At 27.7% G+C, this 25,898-nt stretch overlaps 1 protein-coding gene across 2 annotated transcripts; it reads right to left on the reverse strand.

Annotated features, from left to right (window-relative positions):
• Positions 1-1,580: 1,580 nt before the first annotated feature.
• Positions 1,581-10,667, reverse strand: LOC129972808 (tubulin alpha chain-like). Of its 2 annotated transcripts, none has more exons than XM_056087083.1 (4): positions 10,504-10,667; positions 7,476-8,010; positions 6,010-6,537; positions 1,581-3,822 (listed from the first exon to the last, which is right to left on the reverse strand). In XM_056087083.1, the coding sequence occupies exons 2-4, from the start codon at positions 8,001-8,003 to the stop codon at positions 3,526-3,528; spliced, it is 1,353 nt and encodes a 450-aa protein (XP_055943058.1). In that variant the 5' UTR covers positions 8,004-8,010; positions 10,504-10,667; the 3' UTR covers positions 1,581-3,525. The 2 variants fall into 2 exon arrangements, with proteins under 2 accessions (XP_055943058.1, XP_055943059.1); XM_056087084.1 differs by lacking the exon at positions 10,504-10,667 and adding an exon at positions 10,381-10,476.
• Positions 10,668-25,898: the final 15,231 nt, after the last annotated feature.

The following is a 25,898-nucleotide window of genomic DNA, read 5'->3' on the forward strand; positions in this document are numbered from 1 at the left end:
GACTTTTATTTTAATTTCAATAATCACATTTATTTATTTACTTAAACTAACATACATAATAATCTATTTGTTACTTTGATTTTAATTTGGCCTCAAAATATTTTAAACATCTAGAAATTTGTGAGTTTTTACTAAAATTTTAATTCAAACCGCAAATTGTCACTACTTATTATTTCTGACAAATAAACTCGTCATAATGCAAAATGCTGCATCTTTACTTTGACGAGTATACTCGCCAAACACAATTAACTAACCGGTTGTTCAAAAAATGCTCTACTGAATTGTTGAAATATTTCTAGTCATGAAAGATGCACGCATTGTTATATTCTAATTATATTATACTTTTGTAGTCAAAAATTTTACTTTTTTTCCCAGAAGGAAAAAAAAAGTTTATAAACCTACGGAACTCTCAACGCACCCACGCAACTCAATGTTCAAGGTAATATCGCCTTCTAGGCACAGAGGCGTCGCGACGTTTTAGAATCAATAAAGTTGGTTCATTACATTAGAAGGTTCTCCACTTCACCATGAAAGGAGCAGAGTAGGCGCTGGTTGGCCAATCGCAGTTATTTTTTGCACGCCAGCCAATGTCGATTTTTTTAACGATTTGTTGATAGAACGGAAAAACAGCTGCAACTTACTTGCAAGTAACCGAACTTTGAGAAGAAAATACACGCTATCATGCAGTCTTTTCATTTAATAGGCTTATGGAATAATGTTTATTAATTTTTTTAATAAGGATTAAATAATTTGATATTTTTTACTCGAAGTAAGAGTTTTAATTAAATATTAAGGGAATTTTAATTAAAAATTTCTTAATACCGATGCGCGCACGCACACACACAATCCTAATTTAATGTAAAATTAATAAGTGCTGAATTATGTTAGTTTGAAAAGTAATTAAGTCATTACATAGTTTAAATATCTATGTTATTTTTTGAACACAGCTAAATGGTGGTCAATGCATTGGAAAAGTAAGAAATTCATATAAAATAAAAACTTTAAAACAATACTGTCTTTTATAAAATAAAATCAATTGTATTAATATAATAGATATATCTAAACACTCCCCAAAGTGAATAATTCTTACATGATGACATGAAAAACTTTGGGGGGGGGGGGATTGGGAACTAAAATATAATGCTCCCAACTAAGATACAATAAATAAAAGTTAATCACAATTTCAAATTCTTCTAAACTATTCCTAGCACTAATTTGGATATTAAACATGATAGTGAGGCCCAGAAATGAATTTGCCATATTTTAAAATTATTACATGAAAATGCAACGATTTTCCAGGCATTTAAAATTTTATAAAATATTTCTTCAAATCTTATATCTATTTTCAAAATTTGAAATTCATGTGAATGATCACTTACTGTATCAAAAATTAGCCATGAATATGGTTATAGTGTACACCAAAAAACAATGGCCCTTAAAAACAGAAAAATATTTTCATGAGAATGTATTCCCACTAAGTCTAATATTATTAATGATGATTTGAAAAAATGTATATGCTGATTATTAAAATACAGGCACTCAATTAATATATGATTGACGCTGAAAAGAAACTAAAATAAAACAATTCAAGTATTTTAATGAGTCAAAGAATCTTTTCACAGATTTTTTTTTTTTTTTTAGTGAAGTTATTGCAGATTTATATTTTATTAGTTTCCAGTAAGATTACATGAACATTAGAGCATATAAATATTCAGCAATAAATCAAAAATCTTTATAAAGAATTGGAAGCTGCCATTTTACATCTGGATTCATTTACAAACAAATTAATGTTGCCATTTGAATAAAAAAATACATTATAACACGTCATTTCAAAAAATCTAAATAATCTTTTTTTTTTAAATTAATGATTACAATTTAGAGAATAGATGAAACAATAGGCATTCAACGAATCACTTAGCTTGGAAAATAAACTTCTAACATGGTTATACATATTTTGATACATTTTCCACCGATTTCTAAATTGTAATAACTCCAAAAGGAATACTATGAAAAGAATGAAGGGTTTCATAAAACACATGCTTCAGAAAGCTTAATCATAAAGGACATTAAATTATCAATATGAAGCATATGTTTTTATTAAAGATAAATTTTTCATATAAAATTCTTTTACTGCATAAGTTATTATTTATAATACAAGAAAATGCAAATGTTTCAAAAATTATGGAACTAGCTATATATCTATTCCGATTATATGAAGATAATATCTATCAAATAAGAACAAAGATAATTTTTTAAGAAAACTAATGAAGCAAGACATTAATGATTGAATGTTTCAAAAAGAAATCTGGATTATAAAATTCTATAAAGGCAAAACAAAATTTTGAATAATTAAATTCAGTAATATACTATATTTGTTTGTTACAAAACATACAATCATAATAATAGAATATAAAAGTCCAATTTAAAAACAATGCTGTATAACATATTTCTATTTTAAAAGAATAATTTTGAGAATTTTATTACTCAGATACTTTTATTTTTAACTTTTCACATTTCTAAATGCATTAAAAATATAATACATCCCAAAATGACTTTTTAAAACCAAATTACTTCAAAAATTTTAATGTGATCCTATATAACCAATGTTCTTTGATATCAAATTATATACATAGCTAAAAATTGTCTACAATTAAATGATAGATTTCAAAACATGTTACAGTTCTTAAAAGATTTATTGCTTCACTTGCATATATTTGAATATTTAGTAAATGCTTACATTTTAAAATCATTTCATAAATAAAACGATTTACCATTTATTTTATAGCAAAAGAAACTATTAAATTAATAAGAGTAATTTATTATTGATGATTTAAGTCAAATGATGTAAAATCTAACAAATTAAACAATTAGCACTGAAAAAGATTTTATATTTACCAAATAGAAAAATACAGAAAAATGCATATTAGAAGTTCTAAATTCATTGTTAGTAAGAAATCAGTTCAATAAATGTATATATAACTCAACATTTAAAACTCTAAAATAAAAATATGAAGTCAAGATAAAACAAAACTATATAATTATTGATTGAGGTAAAATTAAAGACTAGAAAATGCTAATGACATTTTTATAAATGTCATTTTTTCTATAAAAAATCTGTTGTAATATGAACAAAAAATATTCAAGAATGCCTTTCCAATGACATCTTAAGAACTAGTAAGGTGAAAAAATTAAATAAAAATATATAGATTGAAATAAAAAAAAATGAATAGTTATTAAAAATAATACATATGATATGAATTAAGAAAGCAATAGTTCATAATAATTTTAAATTAATTGAAGATTGAATTACACTTTTATCATAAATAATTTCTTGCTCTCAATGTATTGTTTTGCAAAGGACCTCTAAAAACTTTTTGGTTTCTAATAGCTTAATTCATACTGGAAAAATGACCCATGCTTAAATTGTTATGAAAATGCATTTGATTAATATTTAAAAAGAAAGAGTAGAGTGAAAATAGCCCTCAAAAAATTAAATCATAACAACCAAAAGTTTTCCAGAAATTCTTAATATTCTTCACCCTCATCTTCAAAATTTTCAGTCGAATCAAGTCCAACTTCTTCATAATCCTTTTCCAAGGCAGCAAGATCTTCTCGGGCTTCTGAAAATTCTCCTTCTTCCATACCTTCACCCACATACCAATGGACAAAAGCACGTTTGGCATACATCAAGTCGAATTTATAATCCAATCTTGACCAGGCTTCAGCAATAGCTGTGGTATTTGAAAGCATACACACAGCACGTGGGACTTTTGATAAATCACCACGTGGTACTACAGTAGGAGGTTGATAATTTATGCCAACCTACAAAAAAATTAAATAAAAATTAATATTTGAAAAATATGTAATAAGTTAGTACATTTGTCAGTGGAGTATATATGACCAAGTAAAAAAAAAGTACATGTTAATTCTGCTGAAATAAATTCAGTATAAAATTGTTTTAAGAAGATTTAAATGAATAATAGTCATTTAGTTATAAATCTCCAGAAAATAAAATAAAGAATTCTAGTAAATAACTAAAGCTAAAAAAGCAAGAAATTTTTTAAAAACTGCAATATACATTATATACAGAAAAATTATTAGCAAATAAATTGATAATTCAAATAATAATTTAGGAACTTTAGAAAATATAATCCTTAAAATATCAACAAATTTTCCTTAAGAGAGCCCAAACTTTTGCTCCTCAAAATTATTTTTTGACCATCATATTGAATAACAAGGTCAGAGAACCAAACTAATATTTGCTCTAGGAAATTAACACTATGTGGTTGAAGTTTTAGTCTATTTCCCTTTAAATGACTAGCATATGTTATATCATTTAAAGCTATTTGATACATTTGAAGTAAGTGTAGTTTTAAAGCTAATATTCTGCAAAAGCAGAACTCATTATTTAAGATAAATTTTAATTTTATGAAATCAATTTTAATTGTACAGAGATGTATATTATATCAATCACCTGTAATGTGGTTGCTTCAGTTTTGAATGAACTACCATGGTTCTATAGAATATTTATTTTCAATTATTTTTTCGAGGATTAAATGGATACAAATAAACTGATAAAATGGGAAAAGAAAATTAAGCTATAAAAATAAATTCTGGAATTTATTTTGACTTTTTATGATGCAAAAATATTGTTTTTGTATCAACTCTGAAAATAATATTCAGCATCAATCAACACACATGAAAAAAAAAAAAAAAAAAAAAAAAAGGGTACTTATTTATGCAAATGTTGCCAATTGTGAACCAAGCGCGATTTTTCGCTTGCACCCGGCTAATGAATTGTGAACCAAATGCGAATTTGGCGGAATTCTATATTATTTGGCGATTTTTCGCTTGCGCCTGGCTAATGGATAAGTACAGAATTTTTAATCCCCCAATTCTCAGAAAAAAGTGGTAGCCATCAACTGCATTCAGGCACATTTACTGAAGGAGAGAAAATTTTTATAAAGAGAGTGGGTTGCAAAAGAAAAATAGTGATGTAATAAATATGATCATGCTTAACTTTCCCGATTTTTAACCTCAACTCAATTTTTTACCTCAAATTCTGTTATTGATACATCCTTCATTAATTGCAAAGAAATTGCATGCAATTTATATTCAGCAAACTTTATTTTGATTAATTAAGAGATAGTCATTAATAAATTTATCTCATAACATATAAACCCATAGTCACACAGTTAACTCTTGAGAGTTAAACAATAAAATGATCAGAAATGACTTAATTTAAAATTTATTACAGTTTGTAGGCATTGCTAGCATATTAGTTCACAAAAACAGCAGTACTGTATATAAAATATTTCACAATTCTTTGAAAATCAACACTTTATCTCTAAAAAAGGTAAATAATTGTATAATTATTTGAATTTTATTTTACAAAATTATGAATGTATGGCATTTTTTCCCCCCCAACAAGTGACTTTTGATGAAAGAATGCAAATATATATAAAAACAGATATATTTCCATAGGGGCAACAATAAGTCAGAGCAGTCTAATTGCTGCAAAAATTAATGAGAAGAATTTTTGCTTTTCACTATCTGCTGTTATATAGAATTTCGATGCTTTCAGATGCTAGTTTCCAAATAATCACAAACTTGAATATTTTTGATTTATTTCCCTTCTCCTGAGATTTTAATATTTTTATTGTCAATAAAGCTCTCAATATGGAAAAAAAAATCTTTCTAAAATTGCCAAAATAATTTTGAAAGATGTAGATGCCTACAACTCTAATAATGTCATCTCTATCTGTATTGATATGAAACAATGGAAATGAAATTTTAAAAAAGGGGTAGCCAATATAAGACTAAATAACAGCAATAAGTATTCCATATAATTAATGTTTAAACTGTTTTAAATATTTGAAAATAATAATTCAAATTTAAAAAAATATAATCTCAATTTTTTTAAAAAATGGAACATCCAGATTTTACATTCAATTTAAAATTTAAAAAAAATATCATCTAAAGTATAAATTTTAAAAAGTTGCATTTTACCTTAAAACCAGTTGGACACCAATCAACAAATTGGATTGAGCGTTTGGTTTTGATGGATCCTATGGCTGCATTGACATCTTTTGGAACAACATCTCCTCTGTACAGAAGACAACAAGCCATGTATTTACCATGCCTAGTGTCACATTTAACCATTTGGTTGGATGGTTCAAAACAAGAATTTGTGATTTCTTGAACAGTCAGTTGTTCATGATATGCCTTTTCTGCTGACATTACAGGAGCATAAGATACAAGAGGAAAGTGAATTCGAGGATATGGCACAAGATTTGTTTGAAACTCTGTCAAATCTACATTGAGAGCACCATCAAATCTCAATGAAGCAGTAATGGATGAGACAACTTGGCCAACCAATCTGTTCAGATTGGTATAAGTTGGACGTTCAATATCTAAGTTCCGGGTGCAAAGATCAAAAATGGCTTCATTATCAACCATGAAAGCACAATCTGAATGCTCTAAAGTGGTGTGTGTAGTTAGAATAGAGTTATAAGGCTCAACAACAGCAGTGGATGTCTGAAAAATAAGAAATTCAGAATTAAACATATAGAAATAATGTACTTCTAGAATAGAAACAATACATGCAAATACAATACAAACAATGTAATTTGACAATCTTTTTAAAATATAGAAGGTTTTAATAACCTATCTTAAATTTATTTTTTCATTTAATGTAAATTTTATTTTTAGCATTATTTTCCAGAAATAAAAAAATATTTTGATCCACATATAATATGAAATAGAAAAATTAATCTCAACTAACCGATTTTTAATGACAACATCAAACAAATTTCCTATTTTTCCCAAAACTGACTTCATATTTTACTCATATTAAGAAGAATTTATCTTCAAAATATCAGATAATTCTAAGCTTCACGCATATAAATATCTAGATCATGATTTCTTTTACGAGTAATTAATTTTTATGACTAGCTCATTTAGAAATTCTGAACTAAAATATTATATTCCTAGACAATATTGTCTAAGCAGTGCATGCATGCAGACTAAATTTGAAAAAAATTATACTTAAGAGTAAAAAGTTAGAATAAAAAATTTTTTTGAACAGTCTTTCCTTTAAAATAACTATTTATACAAATAAGTTTCCCATTATTATTATTCTCAATTTTAATAAGATAGTATAAAATCATACAACAATAATCCCCATTAATTTAAAAACCAAGTAAGCACAAGTAAATGTTCTCTATTACAAACAAGCATAGAAAACTATTCTAACATATACTATTTTAACACAATCCTAATTATTAATAAGTTTAAATGTTAACATTGTAATAGTGATTTATCATAAAGATTTGGTAAATTTTGACTGGTACCTTTTTAATAGAATATCATCACAATTTTATAAAATAATATAATGCAAACTTTAATAAATAAATTTCAAAAATTTCATTTTTGAAACAAATGAAATCAAGGGGGCAAAAAATATTAATTTCTACCTGTGGTGCAGGATAAATGGCAAATTCTAATTTTGACTTTTTCCCATAATCAACAGATAGTCTTTCCATCAATAAAGAGGTGAAACCAGACCCAGTACCTCCACCAAAACTATGGAAAATCAGAAAGCCCTGCAGTCCAGTGCACCGTTCTGCAAGCAAACGAACACGATCAAGAACTAAATCTATGATCTCCTTTCCAATAGTGTAATGTCCTCTTGCATAGTTATTGGCAGCATCTTCTTTTCCAGTTATCATTTGCTCTGGATGAAACAAATGCCTGTAAACACCAGTGCGGATTTCATCAATCACAGTTGGCTCCAGGTCCACAAAGATAGCTCGAGGAACATATTGCTGGTTGCCGGTATCACTGAAGAAAGTGCTAAATGAATCATCAATGGCATCAGAATTGGAATCTGAAGCCATCTGGCCATCAGGTTGGATTCCATGCTCTAGGCAATACAATTCCCAACAAGCATTTCCAATCTGAACTCCTGCTTGTCCAACATGTATACTGATACATTCACGCATGGTATAGCTAAGAAAGAAATAAGAATTTTTATTGGCATGGAAACACAACATACAAATACATGTCTTCAATTTTTACTTTAAGCAAATAAACTAAGGCTGTTTTAAACAGAAAAAAAAAGTAAAATTATTATGCAAAAGGAAGAAAAAAAGAAAAAAAAAACTACTAATATATTCAAACATGAGATGTGAGCAAAAGATTTAATAATTGAATAATAGTTTTTTTACACTCCAATCACATTTTGGAAGGCAAAGAATTAATCCTTAAAAAATATTAACTACATACAATATTAATTAATCAACTATTTTACTAATTTATCATTCTTTTTATTAAGCTACAAAAGAGTTACTTTTAGATAGAAATGGAAACTTGGAAATGTAATCAGTTAATAGAGTAAAGCACCCCCTACAGCATACTACTTTCAAATATTACGTGCCACATCCAAATGAGGATGTTTACCTGTTCATACTAGATTTAACATGTAATGTCCAATAGAATCAGATCTCAAACCTACAATTCTAAAGCCAAGAATTTTCCACATGGACCTAGTAGCTCTAATAATTACCTATATTTATATAACATGAATACAAATAAGATAGGTTATCTATAAACATTTTGAAGTAATTTACAATAATCATAACTTAGTATGTATAAATGATTAAAATAATTCAATAGTAAGATATTGATAAGTGTGAATATACAGATTTTCTTCCCCCTATCTCATGCTTCCAGAAATTTTAGCTTTACAATATATTTCAAAATTATTTCTTCCCATCTACTGAAATCATAAACCAACACTGATTTTAAAAAGAAAAAGCAGTTTTTAGGTAAAATGCCCCAAAATAAAACTTCTGATGAAAAATTAAACCAGCCACATGAAACTTAATAACCTATTAAGAATTGTTTCTCTCTTATAAAGATGTATCTATTTTAAGCTCACTCAAAGCTTTTAGACATCCTCTACATAAAATTGTTTTTTAGTTCATACTTCATAAGAGCATCTCCAGTGTTTTTTTAAGCAATAAACAAATATTTCCTTTCTCAACAATTCAAAATCTGTCACGAATGGCAAGATTCAATGTTATAAAAGTGCATAAAAGTATGAAATGCAAATTTTAAAATAAAGATATTAATAAAGAAAGCATATTAAATGAATCAATATAAAATATTTCCAAAAACAACATTTCCATTATTTTAATTCATTTAAATAAAAGCTACAAATTTTAAAATGATGCATTAGTTAATAATAACCACATTCTATAAATATTATTAGGATAAATATAGCTACAGCTAACAAGATATTCTCCCTTATATTTCTAGCATGTAATTAGTTTTTATTCCTTTTTTGTTTCATATCAGTTTGTAAAATATATTAAGATGTTATAAATTCAAACAAGTAAAAACTTGTAATAATATTTTGCTCAAATAAAATCTCTAATGATTCACACTAATTTTTATCTCTGCAAAATTTATTTTAATTCGTATAATTGGATAAAAAGTATTATTATGCAAATTATTTAAATCAATTCAGTACTATAATTCATATAAGAATTTTTTCATTATAAAGTAGCTGATAGTTACACAGCTCCTCCCATTAATCTTCTTTACTTATATATCTGAGATCACACCCTATTTAGGCTTAGTAATTTTTTAACAAAAAAAAATGATCAAGGGCAACTCCCACAAAATCAATATAAATATACTTTGAAGGATGCAGTTGACTTTAATAATATAATTTATTCGTTTCTAAAAATACAATTATTTTAAGATGAGTTTCTTATAAAAGATAAAAACAGATTTAAAATTCAAAATTTAAAAGAATTTCCTTTAATTAAAAATTTTTAATTTGTTTATATCTTTACTTCCGTTGAAAAGTGAAAATAATTTCCGATTGATACTGTCTTTTAATGAAAAAAGTTGGTAGACATTTGAAAATGCATAAGTAAACCACCCACACACAAAAAGATTTATATACATTAAAAAAAAAATACCATTCTTACATAATTGAAATTTTCTCAGTTGGAACTCAAAATTGGAAATTGAAAGTTAATTAATTTTCCTAGAATTTTAAAAACCGCTTTTTAGCTGAATAATATAAAAGTCTGCATTACCATCAATTTGAGTTAAGATAATTAAAAAATGAATCAACATAAAAATCGAAATAATTACTTAAATTTTATAACATTATTTATTACAAAAATTTCCGTTATTTTTATTATTCCTTTGTTTAAAAAAAATTAGTATAATAAATTCTGCACATATATTTTGAAAACTAAAAATTAAATTTTAGCACAAAAAATGGATTTTAAATTATATGTAAGGAATAAAAGTAAAAAAGTCTACGTGTTACAAAAACAATTGGTCAGTGATTTAAAGTACCTCTATGAAAATTTGTTTATTTAAGTGCCGCCAACAAGGTGTGACCCGACTCTCCCACTCTTTACAGGTAGCGGATGCTAAAAATCTCAGCAAATAAGAAACATGCCAAAAACTGAAACTCACCTTTTTAAGTTCCAGATGTAATAGTCTCACGGAATAAAACTAGATTAAGTCTTCTTCACTCTTTATATAGGTTTGTATTACAGCAATATGATTAGCTGCCTCTGCGGTATTTACTACAATGCGACAGGACGCAGCGATGGTGGAACCTGGAACGTATGGATCAAGGATGTGTGTCGGAAATTCCATTGGACAACGATGGCCATGTGACTTCTTTCGTCATATCCGATTTTTCCCGCCAAGCTGTGTAGTAAGAACGCTCGTGCACGACCTTTGTAAAGGTGGGTTCACACGAGGCGAACTATTGCGCGCAATAGAAGGTCACGCCTACTTCAGTGGACAACCATAAACGTTGTCCCAACTGTGTCTGTCACACCCCTGCGAAACCAAAACCTATGTTCAATTTGAAACCAAATGTAAACGGCCCGATGCGTGACATGTTTCTTTTTGTTACTTATGTCGTTTAATTTCTAGAACTGCATAGTTAATTAAATAAACACAGATATCACGCGATATTTAGAAACTGTGCACTTGTGTTGAAGTGTCTGTAGCGAATTGCGATGCGTGATTGTTAACTGGCTTATATGCTATTCACCATATGTCTTTTTCTTCTTGTGAAAAGGCGTAGGTATAGAGATTAATAGCTTCACACTAAATTCTTAAAACCTTTCCGAACAAAATATACAGCGCAGAAAAAAAGAAGGAATTTTGTTTAAGATATAATTATTTCTTTAAATTTGTATTTTTTAAAAATTTATTCAAGTATTTTGATATGCAATATCATTTTTGTCTAAAAAATTCTCCTTACAATCCTAAAATTATTTAAAAAATAAAATATTAAATAACGATGAACAAAAAAAAAAAAAATTACAATAATAAGGTACAAATTATTGTTACAATTTTTTGTGTTAACCGTAGATGATTAAAAAAAGAAAAAAAAGAACAGGTATTCAAACAGAAATATTTTTCTGAATTCCGTAATATCCATATGGATTCTCGAATGCAAATGAATATGCGAAGTTTTCCAAACGAATTCATTTCGGATATTTTACTGCCATATAACAGCGAATTATTCATATACCTTATTTCTTAAATGTTTTGCAAAAGCGTTTTATTATTTAAGGAGTGATTAATGTTGACTTATTTTCCTGTGTAGGAATATTTTGAAATTAACCCGCATTTTTTGAATCATGATCATATTATGAATACGGCACCTAAGGTTTCATTTTCAAATTTCTTTTCCTTATCAACATGAGAATGTTTGACGACAAATTTAACACCATACACAAGAGGATTTTCAGCAGAAATGTGTCTCGAACCCATGATCCCGAATAGTAACGGAGTGTTAGTTTCAGTTACAATAACGACCCGTTTTAAAGTAACACTAGGGTTATTTTGGGACGGATCTCGTAATCTTGAACCGCGGTCAGATGACGACGACGACACCTGAGCTGGCACTCCCATCTTCAAACTTCCACGCCACCCTAGCGGGGCGAAGTCCCGCATAAATCTCGTAGAAAGCAGAAGCTGGTTTGCGAGCGAAAGGGTAGAGCGTAGATAGATTAGACGTCTTTCCGTTTAATAACTCAACTAACTTTGAAACTAAATTCCAAGGTTGATTTTAAAATGTTATTAATTTAGATGCCAATAAAATAAATTTGTAAAGAAAAATACAAATTGTCTGATTTATGAGGTATAGGATTGCAATTTGTACTTATGTTGAATTTTTAAAATGTTAATAAAGTAAATTAAAATATATTTACTTAATTATAAAATTATAGAATATTAATTACTAATTTAGCTGGTTTTGTATAATTCCACTTGAGAAGACTCTGTAAAAGAGACTTTTTCAATGTCATATTTAAAGTTATTATTTCCTTATAAATTATAATATAAATGCATTTAAATAACAAATAAGGAAATTATTAACTATTAATTATGGTTATTTTTTAAATTTATTTTTTATTTTAATTATTTTTCTGATGTTACACTTAACAAAATAACTTTATAAATAAAATATAATTTTTTAAAAATATATTAAGATAAATTTTTAACATGTTGACTAAGCTAAAAATCAAAATAAATTGATCAATAAAAATTGTCCAATTTAATAAAGGGGGGGGGGTTGTAACATACGATATCTGGGGTTACAAACTGTATAAGTATTCCACAAATCCCTAAGTTGACTCTGAATCATTAGGTAACTGTCGGATAAACCACAACTGATCCAAAAATAAACAGTTTTAGAATAATAGCTAAATAAATAAGATAATTATTTCTAAAATTTTATGAAAATTTTTTTGATATGATATCGACATGGAAATAGTTTGAAACGAAATCAGTAAAATTTGAATTCTTGAATAAATATTGATATTTTAAAACTCTTTTGATCTTAAAGGATTCCATGTATTTTTTCCCCCCTCTTCACTTAAAGTTATCCAAGCAAACAATTCAGTGAAAAAAATAAATGACTCCACAGCAAACTCTTCGATGATTATATTCTTAACAAAAGAAATTTAACAATAAACTATTCTTTTTCTTTTTTAAATTCGAATTAACGAGGATAAAGAAATATTTTTTTCCACATTTCTGTGCATTTATTTGAAATACAGAAAAATATGGCTGATTGGAAAATAAAGGGGAGGGGTATAAGAACCGACAAATTTCAAATTAAAAATTTGTGTTTAATACATAAGGGTTATAATAGATAATTTATAAATAAACCGCCAATATTTTATCAAGTGAAATCATAATAATTAAAAAAAAATATTTAAAAAAATATATAGCCTCAATAAATAAGTAAATAATTTAAGTAATATATTCTGTCTAATAATATAAATTGTGCAATAAAGTTTTAAAATAAACAATATAAAGCATCAAAAGTTTTCTTTAAAACATAGAATATATTGTATGGTAATAAAACTTTATTTGAATTAAAATAGAAAAAAAAAATGGCCTTTCATGTGATATCTGAGGACAAAAAGTACAAACATATTTAAAAAACGAAAAAAAAAAAAAGCATTTTACAAAAAAAATATTTAGCCTTTCTTGGAATTAAAATCAATAAACAAATTCGAATTGCAGGTATTATTTTAATATTACGTTCATAAAAATTCTAGACATTAAAGTTAAAACATTTCGTTTTAAAAGAAACACGAGGGTTTTTTTGGGGAAAAGTAATCTGGAACATGGCCAGATGGTGTGGACCAAAGCTGATCGGGAAACGCTTTTCTTTAAACTTCTAACAGATGACTGACGCTTGTCTAGAACAATTCTATTCCATAGCGATAGCATGTGAAGTTCTGATGGCCTTATTTTCCTCCAGACCCACTTATTTGATAATCATTCAGTGCAGTTGGGCTTCGAACACGGAACCTTCTGACCAGTTTGCCATGATCTAAATACTAAGCCATAAAGCGTCAAGCTAGCACTAAAAGAAGAATTTCCAATTAAAGCTGAAATTCAAGTAAAGAACCTTCCAGTTAACAAAGCTCCATTGCACTTATTTGTACAGTTTTTCTCAATAAAATTGCAAGCTTTTAAAACTAGTAAATTTCAAATGCAAGATTTAAGGCATCTTAAATCAAATTTTATTTTCGAGGTTCATTTGAAAATTAGATATGAAGCGTCATAGATTTCGTTAAAATGTATCAGATCAACAATTAAACAATACATATAATTCAATTAGGCTTAAGCAGAAGGGGAGGACATTTTTTCGCAAGGCATTCCAAAATCATACAAACCAAAAGTAAAATTATAATTCTTTATTTCAGGATTCGTTATTTAATCAGGATTATCACATTTGGCGAAAAATATACAAAACAAATTCAACTTTCAGATCTACCGTATTCAAAAACAACCTAGTCAAAAATTTTAAATTATGAAACGTTTTCAAACTGAAGTTCAGAAAGCAAGTGTATAGGGTCTTATATCTTCTAATTTTGACACTAGTACATATTTTAATTTATTCAGATTAATACCACATTTTAAAGCTAAACAAGGATTAAACGTGGAACGAGCCTTGCCATTTTAAATCTTGGCAATATGAAAAAAATGTCCCCTCACATTTCAAACAAAACAGTGGAATGGATAAAAGAAGTTATATCTAACAGAAGGTAAGAGCATTTTTTAAGATTCTTTAAAATCGTTTAGTGCAGACGACACTAACAGGAGGTACATTCTGTCAACGGCGAAAAAACTGTTAACCTGTCACAATACCAACATTAAGTCTTCCAGACTGCCAAGAACCTCCTGATTTAAAATAAATTATAAATTTAACTTTGAGGAGCAGTAATATATAAGTGCAATTAAAAAATCTGAAATAACCTTTCTTTCAGAAACACATACTAGACAGTTTGGAATTTATTCCGTTATTCATATAGTAAAAGTTAGCTGAATAGATAGTTTTTAATTCGAATTCGTTGGGAATTCAAGTTTTTTTTCAGAAATCTAATGATTTTCAACAATACTATCATATTCAAATCTATATCTATGAAACGCTTACATACATGGCACAAAAAAATCGAACTTATTATTCATTGTCGATTGGCAAAAGAAAAATATAAACAAAACACCATACGAATTTCAGACTATCTCATTAATTGGACATTTTTACTGTTGTACCAATGCTCTGCAGCTGCGAAATATTATTAGATGTGTTCAGGGAATAGTTCCTCATGTCGCCAAAGAAAATATTCAGTTAGAGGACAAAAGATATAAAAGAAATCAAGAAAAAGGATTAAAACAAAAAGTTCAATCAAGTGCAAAAATAGGCATAATATTGCCAGATCTATTATAGTGATAAGATGTAAGATTGACATACGGTTTCTCAACAAACATGTCAAAGTCGTACCAATCTTCAAAAGAACTCTCTAAGAGTCAGCAGTCCTGGTAAATACCAGAATTGCTAACAAACGACTTTTGAAGTTGCAATAAAAAACAACACGATTATATTTAGCGATAAATAGCAATTTTGGACCCCATATATTAATCTTAAGTGTAGCCTTAATCGTTACGACTTGCCTACGTCAATCATTCAATCTGTAGTAGTATTTTCACTGCTGATTTTATTTCATATTATATACACTTTGTAATGTTCAGTAAACTGTTTTTCATGTGTTTTAGTCGTATCAAATTGGAAGGTGAAATGCTTTATAAAGAAATCATCCCATATTAATAAATAGCCTAAAAATGACCTAAAATTCCAACAACATGAAAATTGCCCTTCCCGACATGTCTTGCATTTCTTACTACCACTTTCAGCTTAATTGATATTTCTTCAGGACTGATGTTTGTCATCCTTTCCGGTGAACTAAAAACCCATTTGTTCTCCATTATTATAGGCAACTTGGGGGATTCAACAGAATCACCTATAATAAGATTAGATTGATTAGAAATGAGTTCGATTTTTCTGTCTTAGTCATTTTATCAACGTAATCGTTTCGGTTTCATTGTTCAACGCTGTTTTTATTTTCTGTTCATTTCTGAAATAAAGGAAGAACTATGTACATATGATGCCCCTGTAAATGCTAATGAATATAATTCCTATAATTAAAAATATGAAATGAATTTTCTGAACAATAAATTCATTTTTTTTAGTTATAACGCAGTTCTTTATACATATGGGATAGTTAGTTATAGGACAATGAACAGTTTTTGAGCCAGAATTTCTTCGTAAGTTATTAGCCACGTGATATGTTTTCTCGTAATGGATTTAACAAGCAGGCACAGGTGAGTCCTTTTTTTCCAAATCTAAAATTAACTTCGTAATTATCAATAATTGAAGAAAGTTATGATAAAAAAGTTAAAAAAAGCTAAAAATGAAAGGACACTGTTCGATGTCCTTTCTATTTTCGTTTCGTTTCTCAAATAACGGAAGAAATATGTCCTAATAAATGCTCATGAATATAATTCATATAATTAAAAATATGAACTGAATTTTCTGCACAATATATTCATTTTTTTGTCATAAGGCAGTTATTTATATATATAGGATAAAATAATAAAACGAAATCATAGTAAATAAATGTTAACTATTCTTGCAAAGCCCATAATTAAAATTTCTTAACACTTTTGTGTCATTTCGAAAGGTGAAAAATTCGTTTATGATCATCAAAAAATAAAAATCATTAAAGGACTTACCTCTTTAAGAATCTCTTATAGCTAAGGATTGCAATATCAGACCAAAAGTTCAATACCGGTATTTGGTATTCCTTAGATCTTAATACCGGGATATCGGTTTCATTTTCATTTTTAAAATCATTATAATTATGTAAATACTGTAAATCATTTTCTATTTCGGTATGTCTTTCTTCTGTGCGATTTTTTAATGTAATATATAATTCTTCAGATAGTGATGTGTGCTGTTCTTTCACTGACTGCAACATGAAATTTATTGTTGCATTAGCTGTTAATAAATTAGAATCTCTTCGACATAATGCCTCAACAACCAGTTTTATTGGAAATAAAGCTGATACAGTTCTGGATATTAAGTCGAATTCATTATCTGAAAAATTAATTTGCAGGTTTAAGTCTATTATTGCTTTTTGTATTAGATTACTCAGTTTCAAAAATCGTTCCATAATTAGTAGTAAACTGTTTCAATGTGTTTTAAAATCTAATATTAGCATATATATGTTTTATTTTCAGTTAGTATATACTTTCGTAATATGTCATTTTTTGTAGGGGGGCGTTTAAATATCTTAACAAATTTTCGAACTTTATAAATTCTAGGAAGCAATTATTAATGGGTCTCGAGACGCTAAAATGGTATTGCGGCAGATTATCGTATTTGACAAGACATACATCCTTAAGATGGTCATAGAAGCCTCTGCACTAGACGGTTCTAAAAAATCTTAAAAATGTACTTTTGTTCTAATAGTTCTGATAAATAAGTTCCGCATATCTTCGGAGTAGATATAATTTCTTTTATCCATCCCACTGTTTTGTTTGGAATGGATGGGGGAGGGGACATTTTTTCACACTGTCAAGATTTAAAATCACAGTGTCTTTGTTTTATTTTTTAAAAAAAGTTTCCCATTTGTAAGGTATTTAATTAAACATTTAAGCACTCTAGTATTGTTATACATATGAAAAAAATTATTTTTTTTCTCAATGTTAATGTTTGCATCTGTTCTCGCTACCACCTTCAGCTGTAAAAAGACATCAATTTATATTTCTTCAGGACTGATGTCTGTCATCTTTCCTGGTAAACTAAATTTCGTTTTAAGGTCTTAATGTATATAGCATGGGGGATTCAGCAGAATCACCTACAATAAATTTGAAGATTTGAAATGTTTTCGATTTGCCTGCCTTAGCCACTTTCTTTTTCTGATATCCCTTTCGGTTTCCCTGTTCGAAGTCCTTTCTGTTTTCTGTTCGTTTCTGAAATAACGGAAGAAATTTGTCCTTATAAATGCTCATGAGTATAATTCATTTAATTAAAAATATGAACTGAATTTTCTGAACAATATATTAATTTTTTTTTGTCATAAGGCAGTTATTTATATATATAGGATAAAATAATAAAACGAGATCATAGTAAATAAGTGTTAACTATTCTCGCAAAGCCCATGATTAAAATTTTTTAACGTTTTTGTGTCATTTCGAAAGGTGAAAAATTCGTTTATGATCATGAAAAAATAAAAATCAACAAAGGACGTACCTCTTTAAGAATCTCTTATAGCTAAGGATTGCAATATCAGACCAAAAGTTCAATACCGGTATTTGGTATTTTTTAGATCTTAATACCGGGACACCGGTTTCAGTTTTATTTTTAAAATCATTATAATTATGTCAATAATGTAAAACTTTTTCTATTTCGGTATGTCTTTCTTCTGTGCGATTTTTTAATGTAATATATAATTCTTCAGATAGTGGTGTGTGATGTTCTTTCACTGACTGCAACATGAAATTTATTGTTGCATTAGCTGTTAATAAATTAGAATCTCTGCGGCATAATGCCTCAACAGTCAGTTTTATTGGAAGTAGAGCTGATACAGTTCTGAATATTAAGTCGAATTCACTATCTGAAAAATTAATTTGCAGGTTTAAGTCGATTAATGCTTTTTGTATTGGATTTCTCAGTTTCAAAAATCGACCATAATTAGTAGTAAACTGTTTCAATGTGTTTTAAAATCTAATATTAGCTATTAATAATAATCTATATTCTGTTTCATTTTCTGTGAGTATATATTTTTGTAATATGGCATATTTTGAAGGGGAGCTTTTAAATATCTTAACAATTTTTCGAACTTTATAAATTATAGGAAGCAATTATTGATGGATCAATATTTCATCTTCATTAGCAATATCTTTATCAACAATTACATTTTCATTATCTTCATTGTCAACATCACTCTCACTTTCTTCAAAGTCGGAATCCGAAGTTTCTATATCCGCAATATTTGGATTCTTCTGTTCTTTATATTTTTGGTATAATACATCTATTATTCCTATTACTTATTCTAATTACTTACTATTTTTTGGTATTATACAACCATTTCTTATTATTATTCAGGAATGGTACTATGAAAATTTAACATAATATCATTAATATTATATATATATATATATATATATATATATATATATATATATATATATATATATATATATATAAAATATAAAATAATAACATATAAAAAAGAAACATTTTTATATAAAAAAGATTATTATTATTTTTAAAAAAAGTAATTACCAAATTTTAAGAACAGAAATGTTTCATTTATTCTTCATAATTTAATATTATGCCCCTTACATTAAATAAAAATTGCTCTGAAATATTTTATTATGTATTAGTACCTTTTTTCCTTCTGTATTACTAATGTTCTGTAATGTTTATGTCTCATAATACCGCGAGTCCTCATTGTTAAATGTAAACGTCTCCTCCTTTCATCTTTCCTCTCACCCCAATTTTGTGGAATTACACCCATCCTAACGCATGTGCAAAAGCACGAAGGGCTTTACAATCCGTTGTCAAACAGAATTTTATTACTTCTCTTAATTGTACGATGCAACTTTGCATTCACAGTCTAATTAATTTCGCCCGGTAGGGAGACATAAGAACGAAAACTTATACTAATTTGCTATGTTGGCGATCCCTGAACATATAGTGGAGACAATTTAAAAAATTTATAGTAAATACCGAAAAATCGGTATTTAAAATCGTTAATACCGGTATTACAAAATTCTACAAACGGTTCAAAATACCTGTATTCGGCATCCCGGTATTGCAATCCCTACTAATAGCGTATGCACTTGACGCCTCTAAAGATTCTTCTTCTGTTCTCAGACTATGCTTCTGTTCTTATTGTTCTGATAATTCAGTTTATCGCATATTTTCGGAATGTAACTTCTCGTATACATCCCTCTGTTGTGTTTAGAATGGATGGAAGGAAGCGCATTTTTTTTTATATTGTCATGATTGAAAATTATTGGTTTTTGTATTATTAATAATAAAAAAAATTAACATTACTAGTGTATATAATTAAATGATTAAATACTTTTGTATTGTTATGGATATGAAAAAATAATCTGAAAATATTTTATCAATTTTTATTGTTGATCCATTTCTCGCTACCACTTTCAGCTGTAAAAAGACATCAATTTATATTTCTTCAGAACTGATATTGTTCTTCTTCCGCTGTGTAGTAAAAACTCATTTGATCTCCTTTATTATACACAATATGCTGGATTTACTAGAACTACATGCAATAATACTAATGATTAGAAGTGTGTTGGATTTTTTTTTGTCTTAGACTCTTATTTTAATGTAAACGTTTCGGTTTCACTGTTAAAAGTCAGTTTTATTTTCTATTTATTTCTGAAATAACGGTAGAATTATATACGTATGTAGTCCTCGTAAATGGTCATGAATATAATTAAAAATATGAAATTAATTTTCTGAGCAATAAATTCTTATTTTTAAGTTAAAAGACTGTTCTTTATAGATATAGGATAGTTAGTTATGGGACAATATACAGTTCGTGAGCCAGAATTTCTTCACGAATTGTTCATATTAGCCATGAGAAATGTTTTCTCTTCATGGATTTAACAAGCAGGCAATAGTGAGTCCTTCTCTTCTAAATCTAAAATTCTGCTGGTAATTCTGAATAATTGAAGAAAGTTCTGATTTATAGGTTTAAAAAAAGGTAAAAAAGAAAAACTGAGAAGAAATTTTTTTTTAAAATAAGACTACAGCTTTGAAGTCCAAAACAACATACTAAAAAAACATTTTAAGCAATTCATCCATCTTGACAATAATTTTTAATTTTTGTCCCCTTAAAGATAATTTAAAAAAATATTTCCCCATCAAAACTGGTTAAGTTCTTGTAGGATTGGAAAAAGTTTTCTTATTCTTAAGTATTCAAAAAAAAGTTATATCTTAAATGTATATTTGATTATATTTTTAATATATATTAAAGATTAAAGCTTGAACTGAATTGTAACTGAATCCTTAAATACCTTTACTTGAATCAATTTCAAGTACAAAAGGAATAAACTTATTTTTCTTCAAAAATGACGCGACATTCTCCTGGATTAGCAGCTGATTTATTAATTTTTTATATTTATTTAGCAACAATATCTAATAGTTCGGCGAAGATTCAGAACGAATTTTAACCTAGGAAACTAAAAAAAAAAAAATGTCAAATTATTTTCTTTCTTAATTTTAATTTTTTTACCTTGTTTAGGCAAAAAATATAATGTTTGTATTTATGAATTAGTACCTATTCTAGCAGATCCTATGCATATAATTTTTTAATTTGTTCGTATAATTCGAAAAAGTACAAAATTCGCCTATCTATATATAATAAAAAATGTTGTACAGAGATGTAAATATTTCAAACAGACAGATTAACAGAAAATAAATTGTGCAGCAAAATTTTAAAATGAAGAATTATATCTGACATGCGCAAATTTTTCTGTTTCAGAAGTCAGTTCCAAACTTTCACAGACATACAAAATTATTTAACAAACAAAAGGAACTCCGAAATAAAAATCAATTTCTAAAATTTTGTCAGTTTTAATTTGAGTCAATCAAAACTAAGTCGAAACATAAACAATAATTTATTATGAGAGTATTGTTGAAATTCAAAGAATTTTTTTGAAAATAAAGAACGATTCACACACGAATGTGAATTAAAAATTATTTTTCTAGTCTACCTTTAGTTTATAAATAACGGGATAAATTAGAAACCATCCAATATGTATTTCTGAAAGAAAGGTTATTTCAGATCTTCGAACTGCAGTTATGCATCACTGCTGCTCAAATCTAAGTTTATAATTCATTTAAAAAAAAGTTTCTTCGCCGTCTTGGAGACGCTATAAAGGTATTATGACAGATAAACGGTTTCATCACCGTTTGACAGGACGTATCTCCTTAGGAAGCTCTAGACGTTTCAATAGATTCCGAAAAAATGTTCTTCAGTTGTTGGAGTTCAAATAATTAAATTTATCACGTATCTTCGAATTGCATACAACTCTTTTTATTCATCCCACTGTTCTGTTTGGAATAGATGGGGGTGGGGCTTTTTTTCATATTGTCTAGATTTAAAATTACTGTGCCTTGGTATTATTTTCAAATTTTTTTGTCATTAATAGGGTATATAATTAAATATTCAAGATCTTGTGTATCGTTATGGATATGAAAAAATAATCCGAAAATATTTTTATCAAATTTTATCGTTGCATCACTTCTTGTTACCACTTTCAGATGCAAAAATACATCAATTTATATTTCTTCAGAATTGCAGGTTTTTATATTTTCCCGGTGAGGAAAGTATATATATTGGACCCTTTTATACTATACCATTCGCGAGATTCGGTAGAATCTTTCGTAATATGATTGAAGAGTAGAAACACATTTGAAATTTCTGTGAGTTCCATTATTTTATAACAAACATTTTGCTTTCACTATTCAAATTTCTTTCTTAATTTCTGATGAATTGCAATATAGTCAAAAAATGCATTGAATAAAGTTACTAGTAATAGTAATGAATATGATTCATATAACTAAAAAACTCAAATAAATTGCTGTAAACTAACCGCTTTTAAGCCAGTAATCTTTCTCAAGTTTTTAGCCCCACCTTCTAAACTTCTATGGCATGCGAGATCTTCTATAATAATATATTTAAAAAGCCAGTCCGTTCTAGTGAGTCCTTCGCTTCCAAATCTAAGATTCTGCTGCTGGTCCTCAACAGTTATAGAGCGTTTTGATTTATAGTTTTAAAAAAGTAAGAAAAAAAGTGAAAATGAAATTAAAGGAACTTTTAGATAAGACATGTGCTTTTAGACCAAAACAACGTAATAAAATTTTTTTATATCTATTTATCTTTTAAAATTTTGTCAGTTTTAATTTGAGTCAATCAAAACAAAGTCGAAACATAAACAATAATTTATTATGAGAGTATTGTTGAAATTCAAAGAATTTTTTTGAAAAAAAAGAACGATTCACACACGAATGTGAATTAAAAACTATTTTCTAGTCTACCTTTAGTTTATAAATAACGAGGTAAATTAGAAACCATCCAATATGAATTTCTGAAAGAAAGGTTATTTCAGATCTTCGAAATGCAGTTATGCATCACTGCTGCTCAAATCTAAGTTTATAATTCATTTTTAAAAAAAGTTTCTTCTCCGTCTTGGAGACGCTATAAAGGTATTATGACAGAGAAAAGGTTTCATCACCGTTTGACAGGACGTATCTCCTTAGGAAGCGCTAGACGTTTCAATAGATTCCGAAAAAATGTTCTTCAGTTGTTGGAGTTCAAATAATTAAATTTATCACGTATCTTCGAATTGCATACAACTCTTTTTATTCATCCCACTGTTCTGTTTGGAATAGATGGGGGTGGGGCTTTTTTTCATATTGTCTAGATTTAAAATTACTGTGCCTTGGTATTATTTTCAAATTTTTTTGTCATTAATAGGGTATATAATTAAATATTCAAGATCTTGTGTATCGTTATGGATATGAAAAAATAATCCGAAAATATTTTTATCAAATTTTATCGTTGCATCACTTCTTGTTACCACTTTCAGATGCAAAAATACATCAATTTATATTTCTTCAGAATTGCAGGTTTTTATATTTTCCCGGTGAGGAAAGTATATATATTGGACCCTTTTATATTATACCATTCGCGAGATTCGGTAGAATCTTTCGTAATATGATTGAAGAGTAGAAACACATTTGAAATTTCTGTGAGTTCCATTATTTTATAACAAGCATTTTGCTTTCACTATTCAAATTTCTTTCTTAATTTCTGATGAATTGCAATATAATCAAAAAATGCATTGAATAAAGTTACTAGTAATAGTAATGAATATGATTCATATAACTAAAAAACTCAAATAAATTGCTGTAAACTAACCGCTTTTAAGCCAGTATTCTTTCTCAAGTTTTTAGCCCCACCTTCTAAACTTCTATGGCATGCGAGATCTTTTATAATAATATATTTAAAAAGCCAGTCCGTTCTAGTGAGTCCTTCGCTTCCAAATATAAGATTCTGCTGCTGGTCCTCAACAGTTATAGAGAGTTTTGATTTATAGTTTTAAAAAAGTAAGAAAAAATATGAAAATGAAATTAAAGGAACTTTTAGATAAGACATGTGCTTTTAGACCAAAACAACGTAATAAAATTTTTTTATATCTATTTATCTTTTAAAATTTTGTCAGTTTTAATTTGAGTCAATCAAAACAAAGTCGAAACATAAACAATAATTTATTATGAGAGTATTGTTGAAATTCAAAGAATTTTTTTGAAAAAAAAGAACGATTCACACACGAATGTGAATTAAAAACTATTTTCTAGTCTACCTTTAGTTTATAAATAACGAGGTAAATTAGAAACCATCCAATATGAATTTCTGAAAGAAAGGTTATTTCAGATCTTCGAAATGCAGTTATGCATCACTGCTGCTGAAATCTAAGTTTATAATTCATTTTTAAAAAAAGTTTCTTCGCCGTCTTGGAGACGCTATAAAGGTATTATGACAGAGAAAAGGTTTCATCACCGTTTGACAGGACGTATCTCCTTAGGAAGCGCTAGACGTTTCAATAGATTCCGAAAAAATGTTCTTCAGTTGTTGGAGTTCAAATAATTAAATTTATCACGTATCTTCGAATTGCATACAACTCTTTTTATTCATCCCACTGTTCTGTTTGGAATAGATGGGATTGGGGCTTTTTTTCATATTGTCTAGATTTAAAATTACTGTGCCTTGGTATTATTTTCAAATTTTTTTTGTCATTAATAGGGTATATAATTAAATATTCAAGAACTTGTGTATCGTTATGGATATGAAAAAATAATCCAAAAATATTTTTATCAAATTTTATCGTTGCATCACTTCTTGTTACCACTTTCAGATGCAAAAATACATCAATTTATATTTCTTCAGAATTGCAGGTTTTTATATTTTCCCGGTGAGGAAAGTATATATATTGGACCCTTTAATATTATACCATTCGCGAGATTCGGTAGAATCTTTCGTAATATGATTGAAGAGTAGAAACACATTTGAAATTTCTGTGAGTTCCATTATTTTATAACAAACATTTTGCTTTCACTATTCAAATTTCTTTCTTAATTTCTGATGAATTGCAATGTAGTCAAAAAATGCATTGAATAAAGTTACTAGTAATACTAATTTACTAGTAATACAAATGAATATGATTCATATAAGTAAAAAACTCAAATAAATTGCTGTAAACTAACCGCTTTTAAGCCAGTATTCTTTCTCAAGTTTTTAGCCCCACCTTCTAAACTTCTATGGCATGCGAGATCTTTTATAATAATATATTTAAAAAGCCAGTCCGTTCTAGTGAGTCCTTCGCTTCCAAATCTAAGATTCTGCTGCTGGTCCTCAACAGTTATAGAGCGTTTTGATTTATAGTTTTAAAAAAGTAAGAAAAAAAATGAAAATGAAATTAAAGGAACTTTTAGATAAGACATGTGCTTTTAGACCAAAACAACGTAATAAAATTTTTTTATATCTATTAATCTTTTAAAATTTTGTCAGTTTTAATTTGAGTCAATCAAAACAAAGTCGAAACATAAACAATAATTTATTATGAGAGTATTGTTGAAATTCAAAGAATTTTTTTGAAAAAAAAGAACGATTTACACACGAATGTGAATTAAAAACTATTTTCTAGTCTACCTTTAGTTTATAAATAACGGGGTAAATTAGAAACCATCCAATATGAATTTCTAAAAGAAAGGTTATTTCAGATCTTCGAAATGCAGTTATGCATCACTGCTGCTGAAATCTAAGTTTATAATTCATTTTTAAAAAAAGTTTCTTCGCCGTCTTGGAGACGCTATAAAGGTATTATGACAGAGAAAAGGTTTCATCACCGTTTGACAGGACGTATCTCCTTAGGAAGCGCTAGAC

This window comes from Argiope bruennichi, chromosome 6, assembly GCF_947563725.1.
Source record: "Argiope bruennichi chromosome 6, qqArgBrue1.1, whole genome shotgun sequence".
NCBI classification, from domain to species: domain Eukaryota; kingdom Metazoa; phylum Arthropoda; class Arachnida; order Araneae; family Araneidae; genus Argiope; species Argiope bruennichi.

Coding starts and splice junctions, on each gene's coding strand:
- LOC129972808 (XM_056087083.1), bottom strand. CDS start 8,003: ATGCGTGAATGTATCAGTATACATGTTGGACAAGCAGGAGTTCAGATT. Junction 6,538..7,475: donor CCATTTATCCTGCACCACAG/GTAGAAATTAAT, acceptor CTTATTTTTCAG/ACATCCACTGCTGTTGTTGA. Junction 3,823..6,009: donor GGTGTCCAACTGGTTTTAAG/GTAAAATGCAAC, acceptor ATTTTTTTGTAG/GTTGGCATAAATTATCAACC.